Genomic DNA, 19,690 nt, shown 5'->3' on the forward strand with positions numbered 1-19,690 from the left:
CATTCCCTCTCTGTTTGATGATTTGCTCTCGGCAGCGGTGCGTTGCCACAATAAACCCTGCCACCATCACCACCAGAAAAAGGAAACATCACATTAAAGTAACGCTTTAATTTGACCAGAAATAGCATTCTTAATGTGCCGGGTTAATGCTTTAATTATAATATGTGGAAGGAAAAAAAACCTCAGCAGAGCTACCTGTGCTAGAACCCTAACAAGGACCAAAACAGAGGCGGATGTGGAACCAAAACTAAAACCACCCTCGAGCACCACTGCTGCATAAAATTACAGAGGAAATTACACTTGGAACCCTAAGCTGCTGTGCTGCATAATATCTTTCAGGATGGAATTAGTGTTTTCATTAGCAAAGTACGTATCTGTGATTCTCTTTTTCTCTTTGCCCTACATCTGCAATAAGGGAGAGCAGACCCGTCATGTTTTCATCTCCTCGTTCTCTTTCTGTTTGATCTGCATGATTTTAGTTGGGATGCCTCTCTCACTACTTTCTTCTTCTTCTTTTTGAATTTAATGCCTGTCCTGACGTGTTCAGCAAGGAAGATGTTCCCAAAGAGGAAGCTCAATGAGAGCGGGAGCGGCAGTGAGAGTCAGAAGGAGGAGGCTGAGGCCAGGGAGGAGCAGGGTCAGAAAAACAAGCGACCCCGTGTGGAGAGCAGTGCCAGCAGCCCAGGTAGGCTTTCACCTCTGCTGTGAGTCAGATAACAGGGTACGGCACACTGCAACTCCACCAGGCTGGAGGGTCTCAGTGAGAATGGAGAATGAACTGGAGACCCTCTAGGACTTTTAAATTTGGATACACCTCAGATACATGTGGGGAAAAAACAAACAAAGGGCAACAATCAGTGCATGTTTAGTAAGTGTTTTTATTAACAACCAGTTACAGATTATTGATGGTGATTGTCAGACTCTGCTGATTTTGGAGTGGATGTTGGCTGAGGAAGCCAAGTTTCAGTTCAGAACTATAAATCTGCTCTTACATTATACTGTTTAGACCCAATTTGACTCCGTTTCAACATTTCTTTTTATGATAGTACCTGTCACATGAAGATGAAGCCTAAACTGCCTCACACAGCAAAGTCCAAACAACAAAGACTAAAATAAACAACAAAATAAACTATGAACGACTAAAAATTACAAGAATAAAACATAATTTTAAAGGTTGATAAATTAAAGTCAATTAAATAAACACCATGGATTAAAAACAACCAAAACGGTTTCAATCAATGATTAAAACCTAAAAACTAATGTCATGATAAACTTTAAATTCAAAACCAGACTGATAAGGTTTTTTTAAATTTCCTTGTAAAGATACTGAGAAAGCTTGCCATTCTGATATCCAGTGGCTGTAAGTTTCACAGTTTAGGGGCCTGATGACAGAAGGCATACATGTTCTGGTGAATTTTTCTTTTTATGAACAACAACAACAACAACAATGTCTGTGGTCGGTGACCTCAGTCAGCAGCAGTTTATTCCAGTTTGAACTATTCCAAGTAATTGCTTAAAGACAGTTATCAAGCTAAAATATACAGAGATTTTTTGAAAATCCCCTGAGCTCAGTTTCTTAAACATATATATTTTTCATATTTTAGGACGTCTGGACATTTAAGGACATCCTCTTGGGAAACACTGCCAACATTTCTTTTTTCACAATTTTCTCCTGTTCTATAGATAAAAGAGAAAATTAGCGATGGATTAATCAACATTGAAAAGAATCGTTAGTTGCACCCCTAATGCCGATCTGAGATATGCACAGCGAAGATGCCATAAACCTGCAGATTAAGTGAGTGAAAACTGAAAAAAAAAATGGAAAGGCAGCTCTCGTCACTCATTGCTTACAAGCTTGCTACCCTTCAATCCCAGTTTAATCTCTCTATTAGGATGCCACTACACGTGCCAGACCACTGTTGGCATGTGTACCTACAGTCGCTCAGCAGACAGAAAAATGGCCCCTCTCGCTCCTAAAATTGGCTGTTAAAGTACCAACAGTAAATGCTGGATACAGCAGTAATTTTAACCTGTGGATGAGAAAATTAAAGTTTCATGTCTGTGTCCTCACTCAGCCAGTATCACGACCCCGAGCTATATCCGCTGGGACTCGCAGTACAAGTTTGTCAATGGTAATTTCTCCCTTACCCAACTCCTACGGGCGAAAAGGAAAAACCCTTAAAAAATATAACCTGCGGCATTTATTGAAACCAGCTATTATGTTGAAAACCATCTTCAATCATGGGCTCACAAATAAAGTGGGTCGCCCTCAGTCAACCTGCTGGCATTTATTTCTTCAATGACTCAACTCCCTTTCTGTCTCACCCTGTGTAGGGAACCCCAGTGAACCCATGGAGGAGGGAGCAAAGGAAGAAAGAGTTGAAAAGGCAGTGACCGAGGCTAGCAGCCCTGATGAGGAGGTGGGGAACGAGAAGAAAGAAGAAGGAGAGGAGGAGCGGGTGGAGAGAAAGAGCTCTGATGAGAAAGAAGAAAAAGCTGAGGGGGCGGTAAAGCAAAATGAAGCAAAGGAGAAGGCGAATGATGAGAAGGAGGTAGTTGAAAAGGACACGCGAGAGGGAGAAGAGAGCCCAAAAAGTCAAATGGCGAAAAAGCAGAAAGAAGCAAAAGAGCAGAAAGATAAGGAGCTGCCCAAGAAAGCCCCCATCAGCACTTTCTTTGGTGAGGAGGAATTTGCATAGCTCTGTGCTTGCACAAAAAATGTGTCCGTAAATGTGCTATGCTTTTATCAGTTAGGAAAGACAGCAAAATATTGTCCCACCCCAACCCCTGCTCCACGCTCACCTTCCCTCTTCCCTCATTTTTTATTATTATTTTTTTAAAGCTCCAAGAAAAACTGCAGTGAAAACAGACAAACCAGAAAAGAATGACGGAGGAGAGAAAAAGACAAGTGCGGAGAGGAAGACTTCAGCGGAGGAGAGCAAAGATATGAAAAGGTAAGGCGAAGTATAACAGGAAATTCCAGACAGCTCAGGCTTGACAGGCCGGATGCTTTACCTGCATGTTGTTTTGTAGTCTGTAGTGTTACCTGTCAGACAACGACTTACCTCATTCAGATGTTGCTGTTCAGCCGTTCTTGACCTCTGACCCCTTCGGTAAATAGAAAATTGTAGCAGAGGGAGGTGAGAGGAAATTAATTTGACACTGTGGAGATGAAGTCAGGCTGGTATTGAACGTTCTTATTGATTATTTTGATTACTTAGATTCTTCATCCAGTTTGTTCGTCTGTGCCTTTTTAACCACAGCCCACTTTGAGAAAGTGGCTGTACTTCACTGAAAACCCTCACTCAGAGTAGCATTTTTCCTACTTAATCCAAACAAAAAGCTCTATCTAAAAAAATAAATAAATAAAACAGAAAGAAATTGGCATCACATATTTCATTTTAGAAGCTGCCACTTTACTTTGATACCAAATATGCGGTCTGTGTGTATATTTAGTCCAAGTTTGATTCAACCCAAGACAAAACAACAAAGACCATTGCAACTGAAAAAAGAAGCTCATTCTATCTAAAAGGAGAGAAAGTAACTTCAGCTTGATTTTATAACGAGTATGTGAACATTTCTCTCCATTCACTCTGACATCCAAGGCAGATCGCTCACTGGATAACGCTCAAATGAAAGGGAAATGTCCCACACGTCAACCCACAGAGCATCGTTGCAGGAACAGCCAACAGTAATGCGGCTGTAGGTGGTGTCATTGGCAACTTGTATGAGGGAAAAAAATCGCTGAAGTTATATGTGGAAAAGTTCCTGCGACCGAGACGGTCTCTGGCATGTCTCTCGGTTTTACTAATGGTAATTATGCGATGTGATTTTGAGCAGAAACCTTGAATGACGTCTTTGTCAGAATCTCTCTCACAACACAATACAGATGAATTTTCTACATTTGCGTTCGTTCACTTTAGACGTTTTAACCAACCTTTCTGCGTGGCCACAACGCTTAATCAGATCTATTTTGCTTATTGATAATTCCAGTAAAATGGAATTTATTGAAGATGGGCATGAATACAAAAAGTATTCACAAAACGAGAAGGACAGCATTAGAGGACTGTGGAGCTGTAGGCGGCCTGGCGTGAACAATATCATCTGTTTTGCAGCAAAGTTCAGTTTTATTTATATCCGAGTACATTCTGAGTCAAGACTGCAGTTTGACGCACATGTGAAATTGTACTCCAATGATATCAAAACGTTCAGGAGGTCAATTTGGTGTAACAACTCCCTCTCAAATGTATTGTTAAACGAAATCAAGTGGAAGTTCAACATGGTTCTGACAAGGTTTGACCACAAAGCAGTGCAGTTTTGGAATCAGTTGTTATCTGTACAGAGTCTGTCAGTCATGTGTCCTCAGGGTTTGTTTGTAATGCTTCTGCAACCGACCACTTTTTGTTAAAAATCTGAACTCAGGACTCACTTTCTTAAAACAGTGTGATGAGACATTTAACACCATGTGTCATATAATCCTTCTCATCATATCAAATTATTGTTCATCTGTGCGTGGATTCGGACGTACACCTAACTCCAGATGCAAATCAAGATCTGAACCCTTTTTTTTTTTTTTTTGCACTATTTCTGCATTCATCATTATTATCCTGACTGTACCTTCACATCTCGACCTGTCGTATGTTAAGTAGTGCTTTTACCACATGTAAATAATACAGTAGCAACGCCAGCAGCAGTGTATTACTGTTTTGTCATTTTCAGGTCATGTTAACTATTCCAGCCAGTGTATTTTTAGCTGTAGAAAAACGGAGGGAATGCATTTTTCATTCTCCTTACTATTTATTTTTTTATCACTGCCTTGTATGTGACAGTGTAGGAGTGATATGAGTTATACACAAAAGAAGGTTTGCAGTCTTAGAGGTTCTCCTTGTAATGAATTCAGGCTATGGTATTTTAGTTTAACTCACTAGTGTTTTGCACCTCTTCTTAGTGACAGGTGAACATATCTTGTATTGTACTGCAGTAAAAAATGTAACTTTCTAACTGTAATGGTCAGTGATCTGTAAAATAAAGATTACTATAAGTATAAATGATATAACACTGCTAACGTGGAATACACTTTAAACAAATTAGCAGATCATTTTTCTTAATCAGTGCGAGTCTTTCTCTTTCAAGAGGAACTTGGCTTTAGTTCAAATTCTTTCAGTCTGAAGTGAAGCTTTCAAGATATCCTCCAAAACACTCACTGCTTTTCAAAATGTCTCATTGTTATGATAATAATGTGCCTTTCTGTCTACAAAGACATCTGAGATGTGACTGTAACAGCTGTCACATCATTTAGTTAGACTCTTAATTTCCTCTCTCTCTTCTTGTGTTCTCCCTCAGTGAGTCAACCTCGGGACAAACGGACTACAATCCGTCCAGGCCCAACTACCATCCCGTGGACCACGCCTGCTGGAAGCAGGGCCAAAAGTATGTTTTTAATCAGCCTGCCCACCTGTCTGTGCAGTGACCTTATGCAGAAATGGGAAATCAAATCCCAACTTATTTTTAGGACTGCAATAACAACAAATCATTTTCAATGTCAAAAAAATGTCCCTCACAGTCATGGTCACATCCTCAGATTGCTTCTTTTGTCTAACTCAACAGTCCATAACCTGAAAGAAATCAGTTTATTGTCACATGAAATATAGAAAAGCAACAAACCCTCACAGAGAATCTGAAACTACAGAACCTGTTTTCTCCCTCTATTTATATTCACCTTTTACTTCAGACCGTCAAATAAAAGCAAAAAATCCCCCAGACTTGTATATCCTCCCGTCACCAAGATCTGAGATAACACGGTTTACACCCAACAGTCACGATAATCATATTTATATAGTGTTTTTATTCTCACCTCTGAGAACCAACCAGATTTTTTTTCTGTGCAACCTTCCAGAGTCAAACATTAAGAAACTCAAAGGAAATCATTTTTTCAGACCAGGGAAGTACTCTGGCTTAGTAATGGAAAGTCATGGAAAAATCATGGAATTTTACATCAAGGACACGAGGCTGCTTAGACTCAGGTCAACCACCCTTTACGGTCATGTTTTCTACTCGTCTGAACCTTGCTGTATTTGTAATTTGACATCTGGACTCCACAATATTCATGATCAATAATCATAAGTAATGTGGATATAATATCTAAGTGTGTAAAGGCAAGTATGAGAACAAGTAGAAACATCTGGTAAGTTCAGAAAATAACATCACTTTTATGTGATGTCCCCTCTTAAACCAGGAAACGACAATACTCGTGCTGTTTCACAATATAAAAATATCCAAGACCATATATATATTCTCATCAAGATAACTATATAACATCGAGTCACAGTCGGATAACGAAGTCACAGAATTGACTTGTAAATGCTTCTCTCTGATTCAGTATGAACATTCTGACAGATTTTCTCATATTGTAAACAAAAGCCATCTGTTACTCCAAAGAGAGACAAAAATAACAGGTGCTGATAGTTATTTAATTTATTTCGAGACTGTAATGTTCAGAATGTTAAATACTCCCATGGTTCACCTGAGCAAAGCTTTAAGAGGCTCTTTGTCCTGTTTGCCTCCACCCTCCTCCCTCCACCCTCTTCCCCCTCTCTCCACTCTCACATGGGGAATAATGCTTTATTTTTGCCTATGAAATGTAATTGTAAGGATTTTACCACCATGCCATCTCTGACCTTTGTCCTCCCTGCTGTTGCTTTCATGTTGTCTTGATAACACAGAATCAAAGCTCGTTCTGCTGTTGCACTAATTGCTAGTTGCTCTGAACAGCTGAGTCAGCTAAACAGTGTGAATGTAAAAAAATCTGCCAGCGTTGAGGCTTCGCCTGCTAACTACATGCTCATCACTCTCCAGAGTGCCGTACTTGGCAGTGGCTCGCACCTTTGAGAAGATTGAAGAGGACTCTGGCAGGTAAGAGCTCCATATGGAAGGAACGTGTCGTATTTAAAATCCCAGAATGAGGAAAGCGCTGTTTGAGGGAGTGATGGCGCTACTTTTTTTTACAAAGGGTACACCGTATACCAAAGCATTTTTACAAAATTACCACTCAGCTTCTAAGCCTCCTGCTGGGAATCTCTGGAATATAATTAGAGGAGTGTGTTCTCGCTAGGGAAAGCGTGAAAATTGGATTAATTTAATGGGGATGGCAGGGAACATGAAGGAATTCTACAATTGGGTCACTTTCTAGGAATGTTTAAGAACTGATTTTTCACTCTTTTTTTTTTTTTTTTTAACTGTTTTGGAAACTTGGCTGATGACTTATTTTACAGCTGTTGAGTTAAAACATACTGAGAAATGAAAAAGACTAAGTTTTTGGTGACTGAATTGTATATGATTTTTAGTTTATAGGAATCCAGATTATAGATTTTAAAGGATGATTCATTTCTTAAATCTTTTGACGACAAATTGACATTGTCATTTACTTTTAATCTTTTGAGGATATTGAATGACAAGCTTCACACACGGTGATGACTTGTAATTTTCCTACCTGCTGCAATTGATCTATAGCGTTTCATAAATGAACTGTTCATCTGCCCCCCAGCTTCCATTTCCTATTAAAACCTCCAGACAAATCTCATTTCCCGCCTCCCAGTATTTACTGGATGGCTTTAAAATACGTTTAACTCGCCTTCCTTGTCTCAAAGCAATCCCGTTGTCATTTTCTAGGCTAAGAAACATTGAGACGCTGTCGAACCTGTTTCGCTCCGTGCTGCTGCTCTCTCCAGGTAAATGGTATTTTATCTCTCCCATAATGCATGCTGATGTAGCTACACAGGCAGCTGGCTGCCAGCCACTCTATCAAGGAGATGATGATGAAGCCAGGTTGCACATAAAAGTGGGAGGATGAGTCAGTTCATTGATGTGTGTGTTGTGTGTCTGTGTATGTGTGTGTGTAGATGAGCATATACCTGTGGGATTCTTGTGTGTGTGTGTGTGTGTGTGTGTGTTTGGCTGATGTTGTCTGAGTGTGTCCATGTTTGTGTACGTGTGTCTTTACATGGGTTTGGTTTGTCTGTCCATAGCTCCTTGGTTTTGTATGTTTGTGTGATGTCAGTGTCTAGTTTTTTGTGTTTGTATTTGTTTTTATGTGTGCCTATGTATGTGTTTGTACCTCTCTTTGTAGAAAATGAAAAATAGTCCACACAATAGGAAATGCTCCCATGACAGTGTATACATATACCACCAAGTGACGTTCAGACACAAGCCCCTCTTCAGAGCTGAAACAAATGTAACAATGGACTTTAGAGAACTGCTACACTGTCAGCATGTTAGTAAAACATATAATATACAGTATAAATATACAATTTAAATCCCTAGAAAATGCACCATGTGTACTGGAGGTTTGCAGATTTTAAAGGCTGATATAGTAATGATCTTTTGAACTGGGAAAAGGTCAATAGCCAATGAACTGGCTGGTATTATCAGGGGTTAATCACATGTGCATGGCCCTCAAATGACCAGTGATGGTTATTACATCTATGGCTCGGCCTGCTAGCAAAACAGCGGTATGCTGTTAGCACAGCACTGCATTAATAATATCATAACCAATGGTTGGTGGAGGCTGGGCAGCACTGGCCAGTGAGTTAAGTTGATAATGTTACTTCATAAAGTAACAAACTGATTAATTGGTTGACCTTGTAATAGACATATAAAACACTAGAAATATGTACACATGGATTAAAGTGTTTCATATTGTTCATGTAACTATAATTGCAGGTTCAATATATTTTTTTTCTTTGTGGGTCACCATTTAGCTGTTGCTTGACCACTTTGGACAGGTACTTGTCAGGTGTATCTCTGCATTTTGTTCATGTCAGAAGAAGTGCCCGAAACTTCCCGTGGAGGTTAACCAACACATTTTCATGGGAGAGCTTCAGTGTGCTACATCTATTGTTCTGATTCACCTATTACTGTGTTTGAATGTGCTTTTGTCAACTTTTTGCATGCTTCTCTTTGAAGGCCCTGTTTGTTTGAGTGTATGCTGATATGTTCTGTGTGATAAAATATGTGAGTGTGTTGTTTTTTCCAGATGACCTGCTGTGCTGTGTGTACCTGTGTTTGAACCAGCTGGGTCCAGCCTACCTGGGGATGGAGCTTGGCATTGGAGAGACAGTGCTAATGAAAGCTGTTGCTCAAGCAACTGGTAATAGACTCTCTTACACACGTGCGCACACACACACGCACACACATTAACATTCTGTTGCACCCAAATACTTGCTTGTGCATTCCCGGCTGAACTGCTAATGCCAGCGTTCTCTGCTCATCAGCCGGCAAGACGGCTGCTATTTATTGTCTCGCTCTTGTTTCCAGGGCGACAATTGGACAAAATCAAGGCAGAGGCGCAGGAGAAAGGAGATTTGGGCCTTGTGGCTGAAAGTTCCCGTAGCAACCAGCGCATGATGTTCCAGCCAGCCAGTCTGACAGCAGGGGGTGTGTTCAGGAAATTGAAGGAAATTGCCAGCATGAGTGGAAACTCGGTGAGCCACTGGATAACATTTTCATTAGGGGAAAGCAGTCTTGGGCAAATATTGTTTTCACTTTATTTGGCTGTTAGTATAAGGGTCAGCGAGGGAAAAGACAGGAAATGTTAATGTGATTTGTTTATTGAAAAATAAATTATTAGTTTATTTGTCTACTTCAGAGGGAAAAGGGTCATTTATCAGCCTTTGAATAAGTCGTCACCTGGCTGGAATCTCTCAAGCAATTAGTTCCTTTTTCATCTCCGTTGCTGCCCGGTCTTTTTTTTTTTTTTTTTACACTTTGGATTGAACATGGAGTTTGTACTCGCTGGTGACCTCAGTCTTTTTGCATTCTGTCTCTCCTCGCTCGTCTTCTGTGAATCTCAATTTCCTCCCGCCTGCCTCAGGCCATGAATAAGAAAATCGACATCATCAAAGGCCTCTTTGTGGCATGCCGCTTTTCTGAGGCCCGCTACATAGTCAGGTAAAATAACACTCTCTCACACACATACACAGACAGTCTAGGCTACGTGTGTGCCCACAGACACACACACACACACATGCACACAACTTCATGTATATAGACACAAAGATATTGCAGTGCCTTCTTAGCTCCTTGTGTGTATGTTGAAGCGTGTAGCTGTTGTCATGGGGAGCAGGTGCAAATGGGCACTGACAACTGCTGGTCTTGTGGTTTTGATGGACAGGTCCCTGGCTGGGAAGCTGAGGATAGGCCTGGCTGAGCAGAGCGTCCTATCAGCACTAAGCCAGGCTGTGTGCCTGACCCCCCCTGGACAAGGTAATCTTGAATTTTGAAGGATTGGGTTTACACTCTCTACAAAAAGGCTATCTTAAAACAATAGTGAAATGCACTTTGCGTACACTGAAGCAGTTTTTGCTTGTTGTAATGATGGCACACATACATTGAGAGATCCCTGCCTAAAGCAATACCAGACTGACTGATTGGGGGAAAAAAGCAACAGTCCTCCTCCTGCATAAGTGTATTCTTAGTTTATCTTAACAATTTGAGTCACACAAGCGAGTACCTTCCAAAGCTGTTAGTACAGAGTCTTTCTTTGAGTTATGAACCCTGCACAACAAGTTAGCCAGGCCGCATTAGGGGTGCAAGTAACAATTATTTTCATTATCAGTTCATCTGCTGTTTATTTTTACGATTGATTGTATAGTTGTTTGCTTAACTGTGATGAGCATAATTTTGACATTGTATAGACCAGATCCGAAAGCAACATCCTCAGATGTTTTCTTTTGTCCAACCAACAGTCCAAAACACAAATTTACCATCCATTTATGATAAATGACAAAGATGGGCTGCGATCCTGACATTTAAGAAGCCAGATCCAGCAAATGTTTTTCAGTTTTATAAATGATTATAAATGATAAATGACTGAAAGAATAGATCTCTTGTCATAATAATTGGCAATTAATAAAATAATTGTAAAATTACTAAACTTTTGTACTAAAATGCCCCAAAATGACTCACTACTGCAAAGAACCTCATTACCTTCAGATAAACTTTTACTTTGCATGGATTGCACTGTGGATTTTCTGTCCAAGTGTGCAGACTTTTGGTCTTGTTAATGAGATGCTCCTGCACTTGTGGTATGATGAAATTATCTCTTATGAAATTTGAATAAGAACCCAACTGGGAGGTCACACCAAAGGTGAGGGAGGCAAGGTGTGAGAGCAAATAACGGTGGCTTTTATTAATAGATCACTTATTAAAACAGTGTGAGATTATTCTTTGCAGTCATTTGAACATTTGTAGATGACGATTGAAACAGTTGGTGTGCCAGCCAAACACAACACATGAGTAGAACACGTTGAAATTGAAGAAAAGGAATGGAAAACTGCAATGTTGAGGTTTACAATAAGGTGTATGAAGTTGACACATCTTCTCACCAATTTGTCGCTGAATTAATCACTTTCTAAAGGAAGTTTGCACTGCAAATCTCTCCACCACCTGCGCTCAGCAGAGATCTGACCTGCTCTCACCAACACCTCCTACACCAAATTAAATAAATTAATTCCTGACTTATTAGTATTCGTGGCTTACTCAGGACTGCAGGTATGCTTTAATAAGAGTCAATTAGACCAGAGGCTCGGTGGGGAAATTTGCATTGATTTGTGGTCTGCTCTGGAAATGTTTTTCTTAACATTTTTATTTATTTATTTAACCATTATTTAATCAGGCAGGTCAACTTGGAGCGAAGTCTTTATAGGGCTGAAGTGGACCATTATAATGAATAATTTGGTGTGAAAAATTTGTATTCAGTCATATTTTAAATCTATTGTAATTATTAACATGGAGCTGGGAAACAAAATGATTTGTATTGGTTGAAAGCTTATGTTATCATAACCATTTTAACCTCAGTGTGACTAAAACTTTATCTTAGCTTGGGTTTATCATGAAAAACACAAGTCTCTGCGCTGCGGTAAGTCCTGCACATCTCCTGGCCTTTGAAGTGCTGCTGAACTTTCATCCAACAAATGTTCAGTTGTACAAATGTTCAAACACTTACACAGATCTGTTTGAAATGCAGTTTTTCCCTCCTTCCTTATAGTTTTCCCACCCGCTGTGATCGACGCAGGGAAAGGGATGAGCGCTGAGAGCAAGCGGGCGTGGATCGAAGAGAAGAGTCTCATTCTCAAACAAACTTACTGGTAAGTGAAGCCTAAACAAACCGCTCTCTCATTTCACTTTGCAGTCTCTCCTCGGCACCACTACAATGCCTCATCCCCCCTAAGCCCTGTCCCTCATTCTGCCTCACTCATTCTGCTCACTTTCATTTAGGATGATATTGATTTTCTTTTTTCCTCTCCTCTTTTTCTGTTTTTCCACTCAAACACATTGCCGCATCTCTCACTCGCTTCCCGCACTCTGCCGTCCAGCGAGATGCCCAATTACGACGTCCTTCTCCCAGTTCTGCTTAAAGAGGGCATAGACGAGCTACCCAATCACTGCAAGTTAACTCCAGGTAAGCAGCCAATCAGGAGGCAGGAAGGCTAAAAACACAGTGACTGGTGTGCGTTTATTGATCCGTTTAGTGGAGGTAAGACGGTTATTTTAGTTGAGTCATTTATCACAGGAAGATAAAAGATACCACTAAACTAAGGATTAGCTCCCAATTACATGTTGTCAAGCCATTTGCGATAAGGAGCCTTGGCACCAAGGTAGCAAATTAATACCAGCCACCATCTGAGCGCTACTAAATTGGGAAACTAAATTGGCCCTTGTTGGTCAGTTAGAAAAATCTTGCAGCTATTTTGGCAGGTAAACAATCGTTATTCAGACGACTGCTCTGTTCTAAAATGCGAGATGGTTAAAGGAGCTGCTGAATTTTTGGATCAGCCGGTTTGGTATTTCATTATCTCACTCTGCTTCTTTTAAAGATTAACTTAGCAGTGAAGCCCAAAGGGATGTGAGTCAGTCAACTTTCATATCACAGCCAAATGAGAGTACAAATAAACTAATATTGACTGTGGTTTTGTCACCGACACAGTTGTGGGTGTGATGCTCATGTGTCATGTGGGAATGTGTCATTGAAGCTGATTTCACGGCTTCTATGTTTTTTGGTTTTTTTTGCCCCCAAAATGGAGCTGAGATCTGACTCGCTCTCATAATGTAGCCCCTCCCACCTTCTCCTCTGCACATGCACTGAAAAAGATATTGACTTCTCCTGGGCAATTATTTTTCTGAATTCTTTTATGATTCGTGAAAAATGCATTTTTTTTTGTTTTGTTTGCGTTGGTGTCCCGCTGTTTTTAGCTGTTTACTTTCTCCAAACCTCTGACCACATTTCTTCTCCCAGGCGTACCGCTGAGACCCATGTTGGCTCACCCCACCAAAGGGGTCGGCGAGGTGATGAAGAGGTTTGACGAAGCTACGTTCACCTGCGAGTACAAGTATGATGGAGAGCGTGCACAGGTGTGTATGTGTGTTTGTGTGCATGTAGGTAGTGAAGTGACACAGTGCAAGTGTTTATTTGTCTTGTGTAAGGCTGTGAACATATGCCTGCTGAATTAAGTATGCATATACCTTTTGGCTGTGTTATTTGAGTGTGAGGTATTGCTGCTCTGTGACTCTTGACTGTGTGCTCACCAGCTTGGTGTTACGGTACACTGCTTGCGTGCTTGTGCTGCCTTTTCTTCTAAGATAAACACTCTGGCCTGTAGGCAGAGCAAGCTTCTTCTGCCTCTGTCAACCAGAGAGTAGAATAAGGAGCGAAGGTGGGAGATGGAGAGAGGTGACGAAAGGAGGATGGAGACAGTGAAGGGGTGAGAGAGAGAGAGGGAGAGAGAGAGAGAGAGGAATGTAGGAAGAACTAAGGGGAGACGGCAATGGTGCTGAGGAAATGTTCCAGAGAGAGAGAGACATGAAGAGACGCAGCACGGGAGAGATTGTAATGTAAACCCCTCTGGCTATATTGTTAATTTTGGTCAGTCATGCCAATAAAGTGCCTTTGAACTGAGTTGAATCAAGAAGAAGAGAGATGAGCTGAGAGAGAAACAGAAACAGAGAGAGAGGATGAAGACGAAGTGAGCGAGCCACATGACGTCCTCCTCCTCTTCCTCCCTCCCTTCCCCCTGTCCCTCTGGTCTCACTGCAGTGGACATTACCTGGAACAGCCAGCAGAGGGACTCATGATACACCAACTCAGTCAAATACTCCCTCCCTTGTGTGTGTCTGCTCGAGTATGTGTTTAGATTTTTTTTTTTTAATAACCACAGTAAAGTCTGTTGCTGCCTGTGTGGCATTTAATGAATCAAAATAATTGTAAGTATTCATGGGAGCGTGTGTTTATCATCTAATCAGCCAAGTAAGGGATGGTATATGTTTGATTATTTCCAATTTTATGCGTTTATTTATCTGAGGTGATGCTCATCGATCAAAAGAAACTGAAAGCTAAAATGTTAATGGGCAAAAGTTATTTCTTGTTCCAAGTGTTTGAAATGGAATGAAAGGATGTATAATGTAAAGTCAATGTATCTGAATAAGGAACATTATAAGATTAATTACATGAGCAATTAACAAGCCCACTGCACATCACATAGCAGTTGACTACAATCCACATTAAGAAATAACTAATAATTAAAGGAGACATATCAGAAAGGAATAGCAAAGGTAACAGGACAGACAACACGACAGCTTCAACTGGCCAGTGAAAGAATGGATCATAAAGTACTTGAATGGAGAATTTAGGCTGTTCTAGCTGACACCCATATAGCCTTACACCCTCGGTCTGGTTAAGGGGAAAACTCACAAGACAATAAGAGTGTAACAGTAAGAGAGACAGCAAGAGCAACAGAGGAGGGATCCCTCATCCAGGACTCAATAGTGAAGTTACACTGAATGAGAAAGTGAATGACACTGTTGAATGAATTGCCAGTGTATTTGAGGGATATATATATATCTGGGCCAATCTTAGAACTAGAAAAAGGACAGGCTGTATGACTGTACGACTGGCATCCTTGAGTTCCAAAGTGGAGGTTGAGAGAGATACAGACAGGTGAAATGTTGAAGGATACACCTGAATAAATGAGCGGGGAAACATTGCGGCAGTGGCATTTTACCTGCATTGTTTGGGTCGTCTTGTCCCCTCAGAGGGAAGGGTCACTGCAAATCAATACAAAGTTGTTGTGAGTGATCACCTCAATCTTTCTCTATGTTGAAACATTTATGTCCTGGTCTCTTCCAGGATGACAATGCTCCCAACCACAGTGTAAAAATGATGGGCATCATAAGTTATAGCCTCCAGTCACCAGTTTTAAAATCAGTTGATCGCATATAGCAGATTATGAGCCAACCTGTTAGAGGAGGCTCTCAGAATGATTGTTCCATCCCCTCCAGTACAGTTCCAGCAACTTGTAGTATCAATGCCAAAGTTCATTGAAGCTCTTCCTGCAGTATGTGGTGGCCCAACACCTGACTCATACCCGTTTTCAGCCAAGGCTGTGAAGGTGCTGGTTTGGAACCAGTGCCTTCTCTGGAACCAGATCTTTGTGTTTCAAAAGTCCAGGAACTTGCCCAAGGCCAGGAAGACTGGTTCCACAGTGGCACAAATACTTTGCTGGTCTAGAACAAAGAACCGCTTACGTCACTTTTAAAAACCAGAGCTAGTGTGGGGTGTTCTGACTTATCCATGGGACAATAAACACAATCTGCACCATTGAATTGATGCCAAATTGAAGCAACAGTGGTCTGAGGATCAGTTATGTTTTGATGCCAACGTAGGCATGCAAGCCAGGAGTGACACTTGTGAAGAGTCAGTGAAGTCAGCCATTATTTCTACCTATGATGGGAAACAGCCCAGGACCAGCATATCAGTCGCTTTGGTCAAAAGGGGCTATAAAATGTTATGAACATTTTGTCAGAAAACCCTATTTATGTACAGGAAGAATTGTTGTTGTTGTTGCTGTCAGATGAGCCAGTGAAGTCCGTACAGATGACCCAGGCCATGTACCTTATGCAAGTTGTGAAAGAAGGCCAGCTTTGATTGGTCGGGGGCCAGCTGGTAGTCTGCCATGGCCCTTGGCCAAGTCGCAGCATTTTATTACCTTATGATCACCCGGTCTGACACAGTGACCGGCTCAAAAAGACAAAACTATTTTGTAGTCTGACTGTGATCTTTGTTGTTTGTTGTATGCTCTGGTAGTGATTTTAATTTCATGTGTCCACTGTTTGTATTGGCGTTTGTTCCTCCTTCACTACATGCATTATTCACTCATCCATCTGTCAGACTTGATCATCAAATCTGAGCTCCCGGCCTTGTCTCTATTTTATTCATCGAGTTTTTTATATTCCCCCCCCCCCACAGATTCATATTCTGGAGAGCGGCGAGGTTCGAATATTCAGCCGCAACCAGGAAGACAACACCAGCAAATACCCCGACATCATCTCTCGCATCCCCAAGGTAAAACTCTTGAACACACAGAGCGCTGCAGCTCAGCCCCTGGGAGAGACGGGAGAGACGGTCTGAGCCGTGATTGTCAAATGAGGTCTTCTGCAGCAGTGTGGATAACGACTGCACACATTTAACTTGCTCGCTCTGTCGTTCTTCTTCGCCTCTTTTTCCCATCGACTCACTCATCTGTCTGCTTTCCTTCTGCCAACTGCCCACCTGCCTCTGTGTGAAACCGCTCTTCAAAGTTTATTTACTCCTTTGTTCGTCCTCGCCCTTCTTTATCCTCCTGTTTCCCTTCAGTCACCACAAGGTACCACCGGCCATTTAATTTCTTTTGTACTCAGAAAGGATGGAATTTAGACAACTTGCCATGAAACTGCATCTCTCATACACACGGTAAAAAACCGGCTGTTTAATTCAAATTGCAGCTGTGGGCAGGCTTGCCGAATAAGCGGGCTTCTGCTTGCGTGGGGAGAGAGAAAGAGATCAACAGTACCCGAAGATTTTGGCAGTTGGCCTGGGGGTTATCTGAGCGCACACTACCTTGACACCTGCTGAGTGTGTTTTTCTGCTTCACTGAGGAGCTGCAATAAAGTCTCCACTCTCTTTCCATCTCCTTCACTGTTGTTGTTTTCAAGACTATGCCGAGTACACAGCCGTTATTGAAATGTCAATAATATTAAAAGCTATTCCCAGCCGCTCTATCAAGGCGAGCTAATGAATCTGATGAATCGCAGTATCGTCGGAGCATCTTACTAATAGGTCCCTTTGCCCCGAATTTATTAAGGCATACTGTAGAACTCCAGTTTACAAGAGGAATTAGGTGCACCTCTCCTAGACTGAATTCTGCTTCCAAAAATACAATGTGTTTGTTTCTCCAAACAAGTCCAGCAACCTGTTTCATGCAATTATTCAAGGGTGTCATTTCGTCTTCCATTTTTCTACCATGCATGTCGTTTCTCAGGTCAAACACATCCTTACTGGACAGTTCACACCTTTTCCTACTTACTATTAGAACTCTCCTGAGCTGAAATGCAAACCAACCGGAATATGGTAAATGGTTAATGGTCTGCATTTTTATAGCGCTTTTCCAGTCTAACGACAGCTTAAAGCGCTTTACAATACATGCCACATTCACCCATTCACACACACGGAGACTGCCATGCAAGGCGCCAACTGCTCATCAGGACAAATTTGGGGTTCAGTGTCTTGCTCAAGGACACTTCGACATGCATCTAGCGGGAGCCGGGATTCGAATCACGAGACGAACCGCTCTACCAACATAGCCACAGCAGAATACAATTATTTATTCAGCATAACACACCTTATTCCTAAATTGGGATGCTGTGTAGGGCTGTCAAAGTTAGTCCAATGATAACGTGTAAACGCTGATTCCTCTTTAACGGCGTGATTATTTATTTTTTTTTATGTACAATTAACGTATGCACATTCTGACCCTCGGCCTGCTACGTAGTTTTGGAAATCAGGGAGCAATGCAGCAGTAATGTTGTGGATGGCAGCAGAAACAAACCTCCTTGAGCAGAAATGTATTACATATAAAGGGTCTTTTGAATGGCAAGCTCAGCTTCAAAGCTCTGCCAGATGGTTCTCTCAACAAGAAAGTTTTTGCATTTACTGTCAATGTGAACTGATCTACAACCGCAGTACGTCGAGTCTTGAATAGAACTTGCGATAGCTAAATGGATGGCTGCAGCTTTCAGACTGATTGACATTGTTTACTTAACATTTACAAGCATAAAGATGCAACATCTTTGTATTATTACTGAGGAATGTTACATTCAGGTCATTATGCCCATCTGGTTTTGCCTGTTGGGCTTGAGATCACTCTGAAGATTATTCTGGACAGTATTTGTCATTGTTGTGGATTGTTGCAATAATGATAAACATACATTTGCATAAAGCAAGCATATTAGTCCACTCCCACATTGATAAGAGTATTAAAAACTTGAAAAATATGTTTTAAGGTACATTTAGAACAGATAAAAAAATTGTGTGATTTATCGCGAGTTAATATTGTAATCGATTGACAGCCCTAGTACAAAGACAATTATTCATGTTTCATCGCTCTAATTTTAGTGTATAATTGGCTGAGTAACAGCATAGCAATAGCTGAAAAGTACTAAAAAGGGAACAGAACCAATGAGTTGAGCTGTGGCGAATGGGGACCATCTCCGAAGAGGGACAAAGCGCAGCTGATCAGCTGAAAGGTGTTTAGGGTTTAGCTCCCAGTATTTTTTGTAGTTTCTAAGTGAATCCCTCTGGATTGAATTTTATTTTCTCTCCAGCTTCCTTGTTTGTGCTTTTAAACACCCGTTAATTTATGTGTCATTTTATAAAACTGTCGGAAAACATTATTTAGTTCAAGTCACTTTGTGCTACGTAAGAGAAAAACAATACAAAACGAAAATGAACTAGTTTGTGGAGTGATAGGAGTGGGGACTGACGAGTTGAGGTGTCTCAAAGAGTCCCACATGTCCCACTGCTGTATTGAACTGTTTTATCGTGTTTGCTTTAATAAGTCGTGTTCAGTTACTGCTGGCGAAAACCCCAACATTTCTGATGTTGAAGCTTTATGATAAAAGCTTTTTAATTACTAAATAACAGGGGACTTTTATTGTGAAGAATTTGTGGAAATTAAAGCAGCAGAGCTTTGTTAGCGGTTATTTTTCAATAGTATTTTTTGGAGGAAGAGTTTTCAAAGCCTTTCCTCTAACAACTACTCTAGACAAGCAAATTATCATTTAAAGGCAAACCTTCAAGCAGGTTGCCTTGTTGTAGTAGAAATGAAAATTCCTGCCGCTTCGGGCTGATGTGTCGAGTAGAGCCTTGTCGGCACATGTGAATTGGAGAGCCCCATTGGCCAGTTGATGAATTTTAGATATGACAGGGCGGAATGGAAAAATATGTAAACAGACTACAGAATGAGCATGTCTTAAATCCATGGCTGTGTGAACCAGCTCACCTCCAAAACATCAAGGTAAAAAAAAAAAAAAAGCTTCTTTTCTCTCACCATGCTCTCTGTGCCAGCATGAACATGGTTTTGGTTGCTCATGGCTGTGCAGTGCAAGTAAACCTCCCCACCCGCAACCCCCCATCCACCCACCGCCTCCTCGCCTATTGACATAGAGCATTAGGTCATGGCAGCATCCGGAAAGTTTACTTCTCAGCGCCCGCCGCCCCCTCCCTCGGTCTTCTCTCTTGCACCCTGTATCTCTTCATTTCACATCTGCCCTCTCACCTCGCTCTCACACTGATTTTCATTTTTCTTTTTCAGAACTTTTTAAA

The 19,690-nt window shown here is 41.2% G+C and overlaps 1 protein-coding gene across 1 annotated transcript in view; it reads left to right on the top strand.

Annotated features, from left to right (window-relative positions):
* The window catches only part of lig1 (ligase I, DNA, ATP-dependent), a 54,537-nt gene that overhangs the window by 7,008 nt on the left and 27,839 nt on the right, over positions 1-19,690 (top strand). The window contains exons 5-18 of the mRNA XM_030402943.1: positions 548-685; positions 2,335-2,679; positions 2,843-2,954; positions 5,344-5,430; positions 6,856-6,912; positions 7,669-7,727; positions 9,032-9,145; positions 9,313-9,479; positions 9,869-9,945; positions 10,169-10,260; positions 12,044-12,143; positions 12,372-12,457; positions 13,292-13,407; positions 16,298-16,393. Of these exons, the coding sequence (XP_030258803.1) occupies positions 548-685; positions 2,335-2,679; positions 2,843-2,954; positions 5,344-5,430; positions 6,856-6,912; positions 7,669-7,727; positions 9,032-9,145; positions 9,313-9,479; positions 9,869-9,945; positions 10,169-10,260; positions 12,044-12,143; positions 12,372-12,457; positions 13,292-13,407; positions 16,298-16,393 (1,646 nt within the window). The remainder of the gene's footprint in view (positions 1-547; positions 686-2,334; positions 2,680-2,842; positions 2,955-5,343; positions 5,431-6,855; positions 6,913-7,668; positions 7,728-9,031; positions 9,146-9,312; positions 9,480-9,868; positions 9,946-10,168; positions 10,261-12,043; positions 12,144-12,371; positions 12,458-13,291; positions 13,408-16,297; positions 16,394-19,690) is intronic.

This window comes from Sparus aurata, chromosome 21, assembly GCF_900880675.1.
Source record: "Sparus aurata chromosome 21, fSpaAur1.1, whole genome shotgun sequence".
Classification (NCBI taxonomy): domain Eukaryota; kingdom Metazoa; phylum Chordata; class Actinopteri; order Spariformes; family Sparidae; genus Sparus; species Sparus aurata.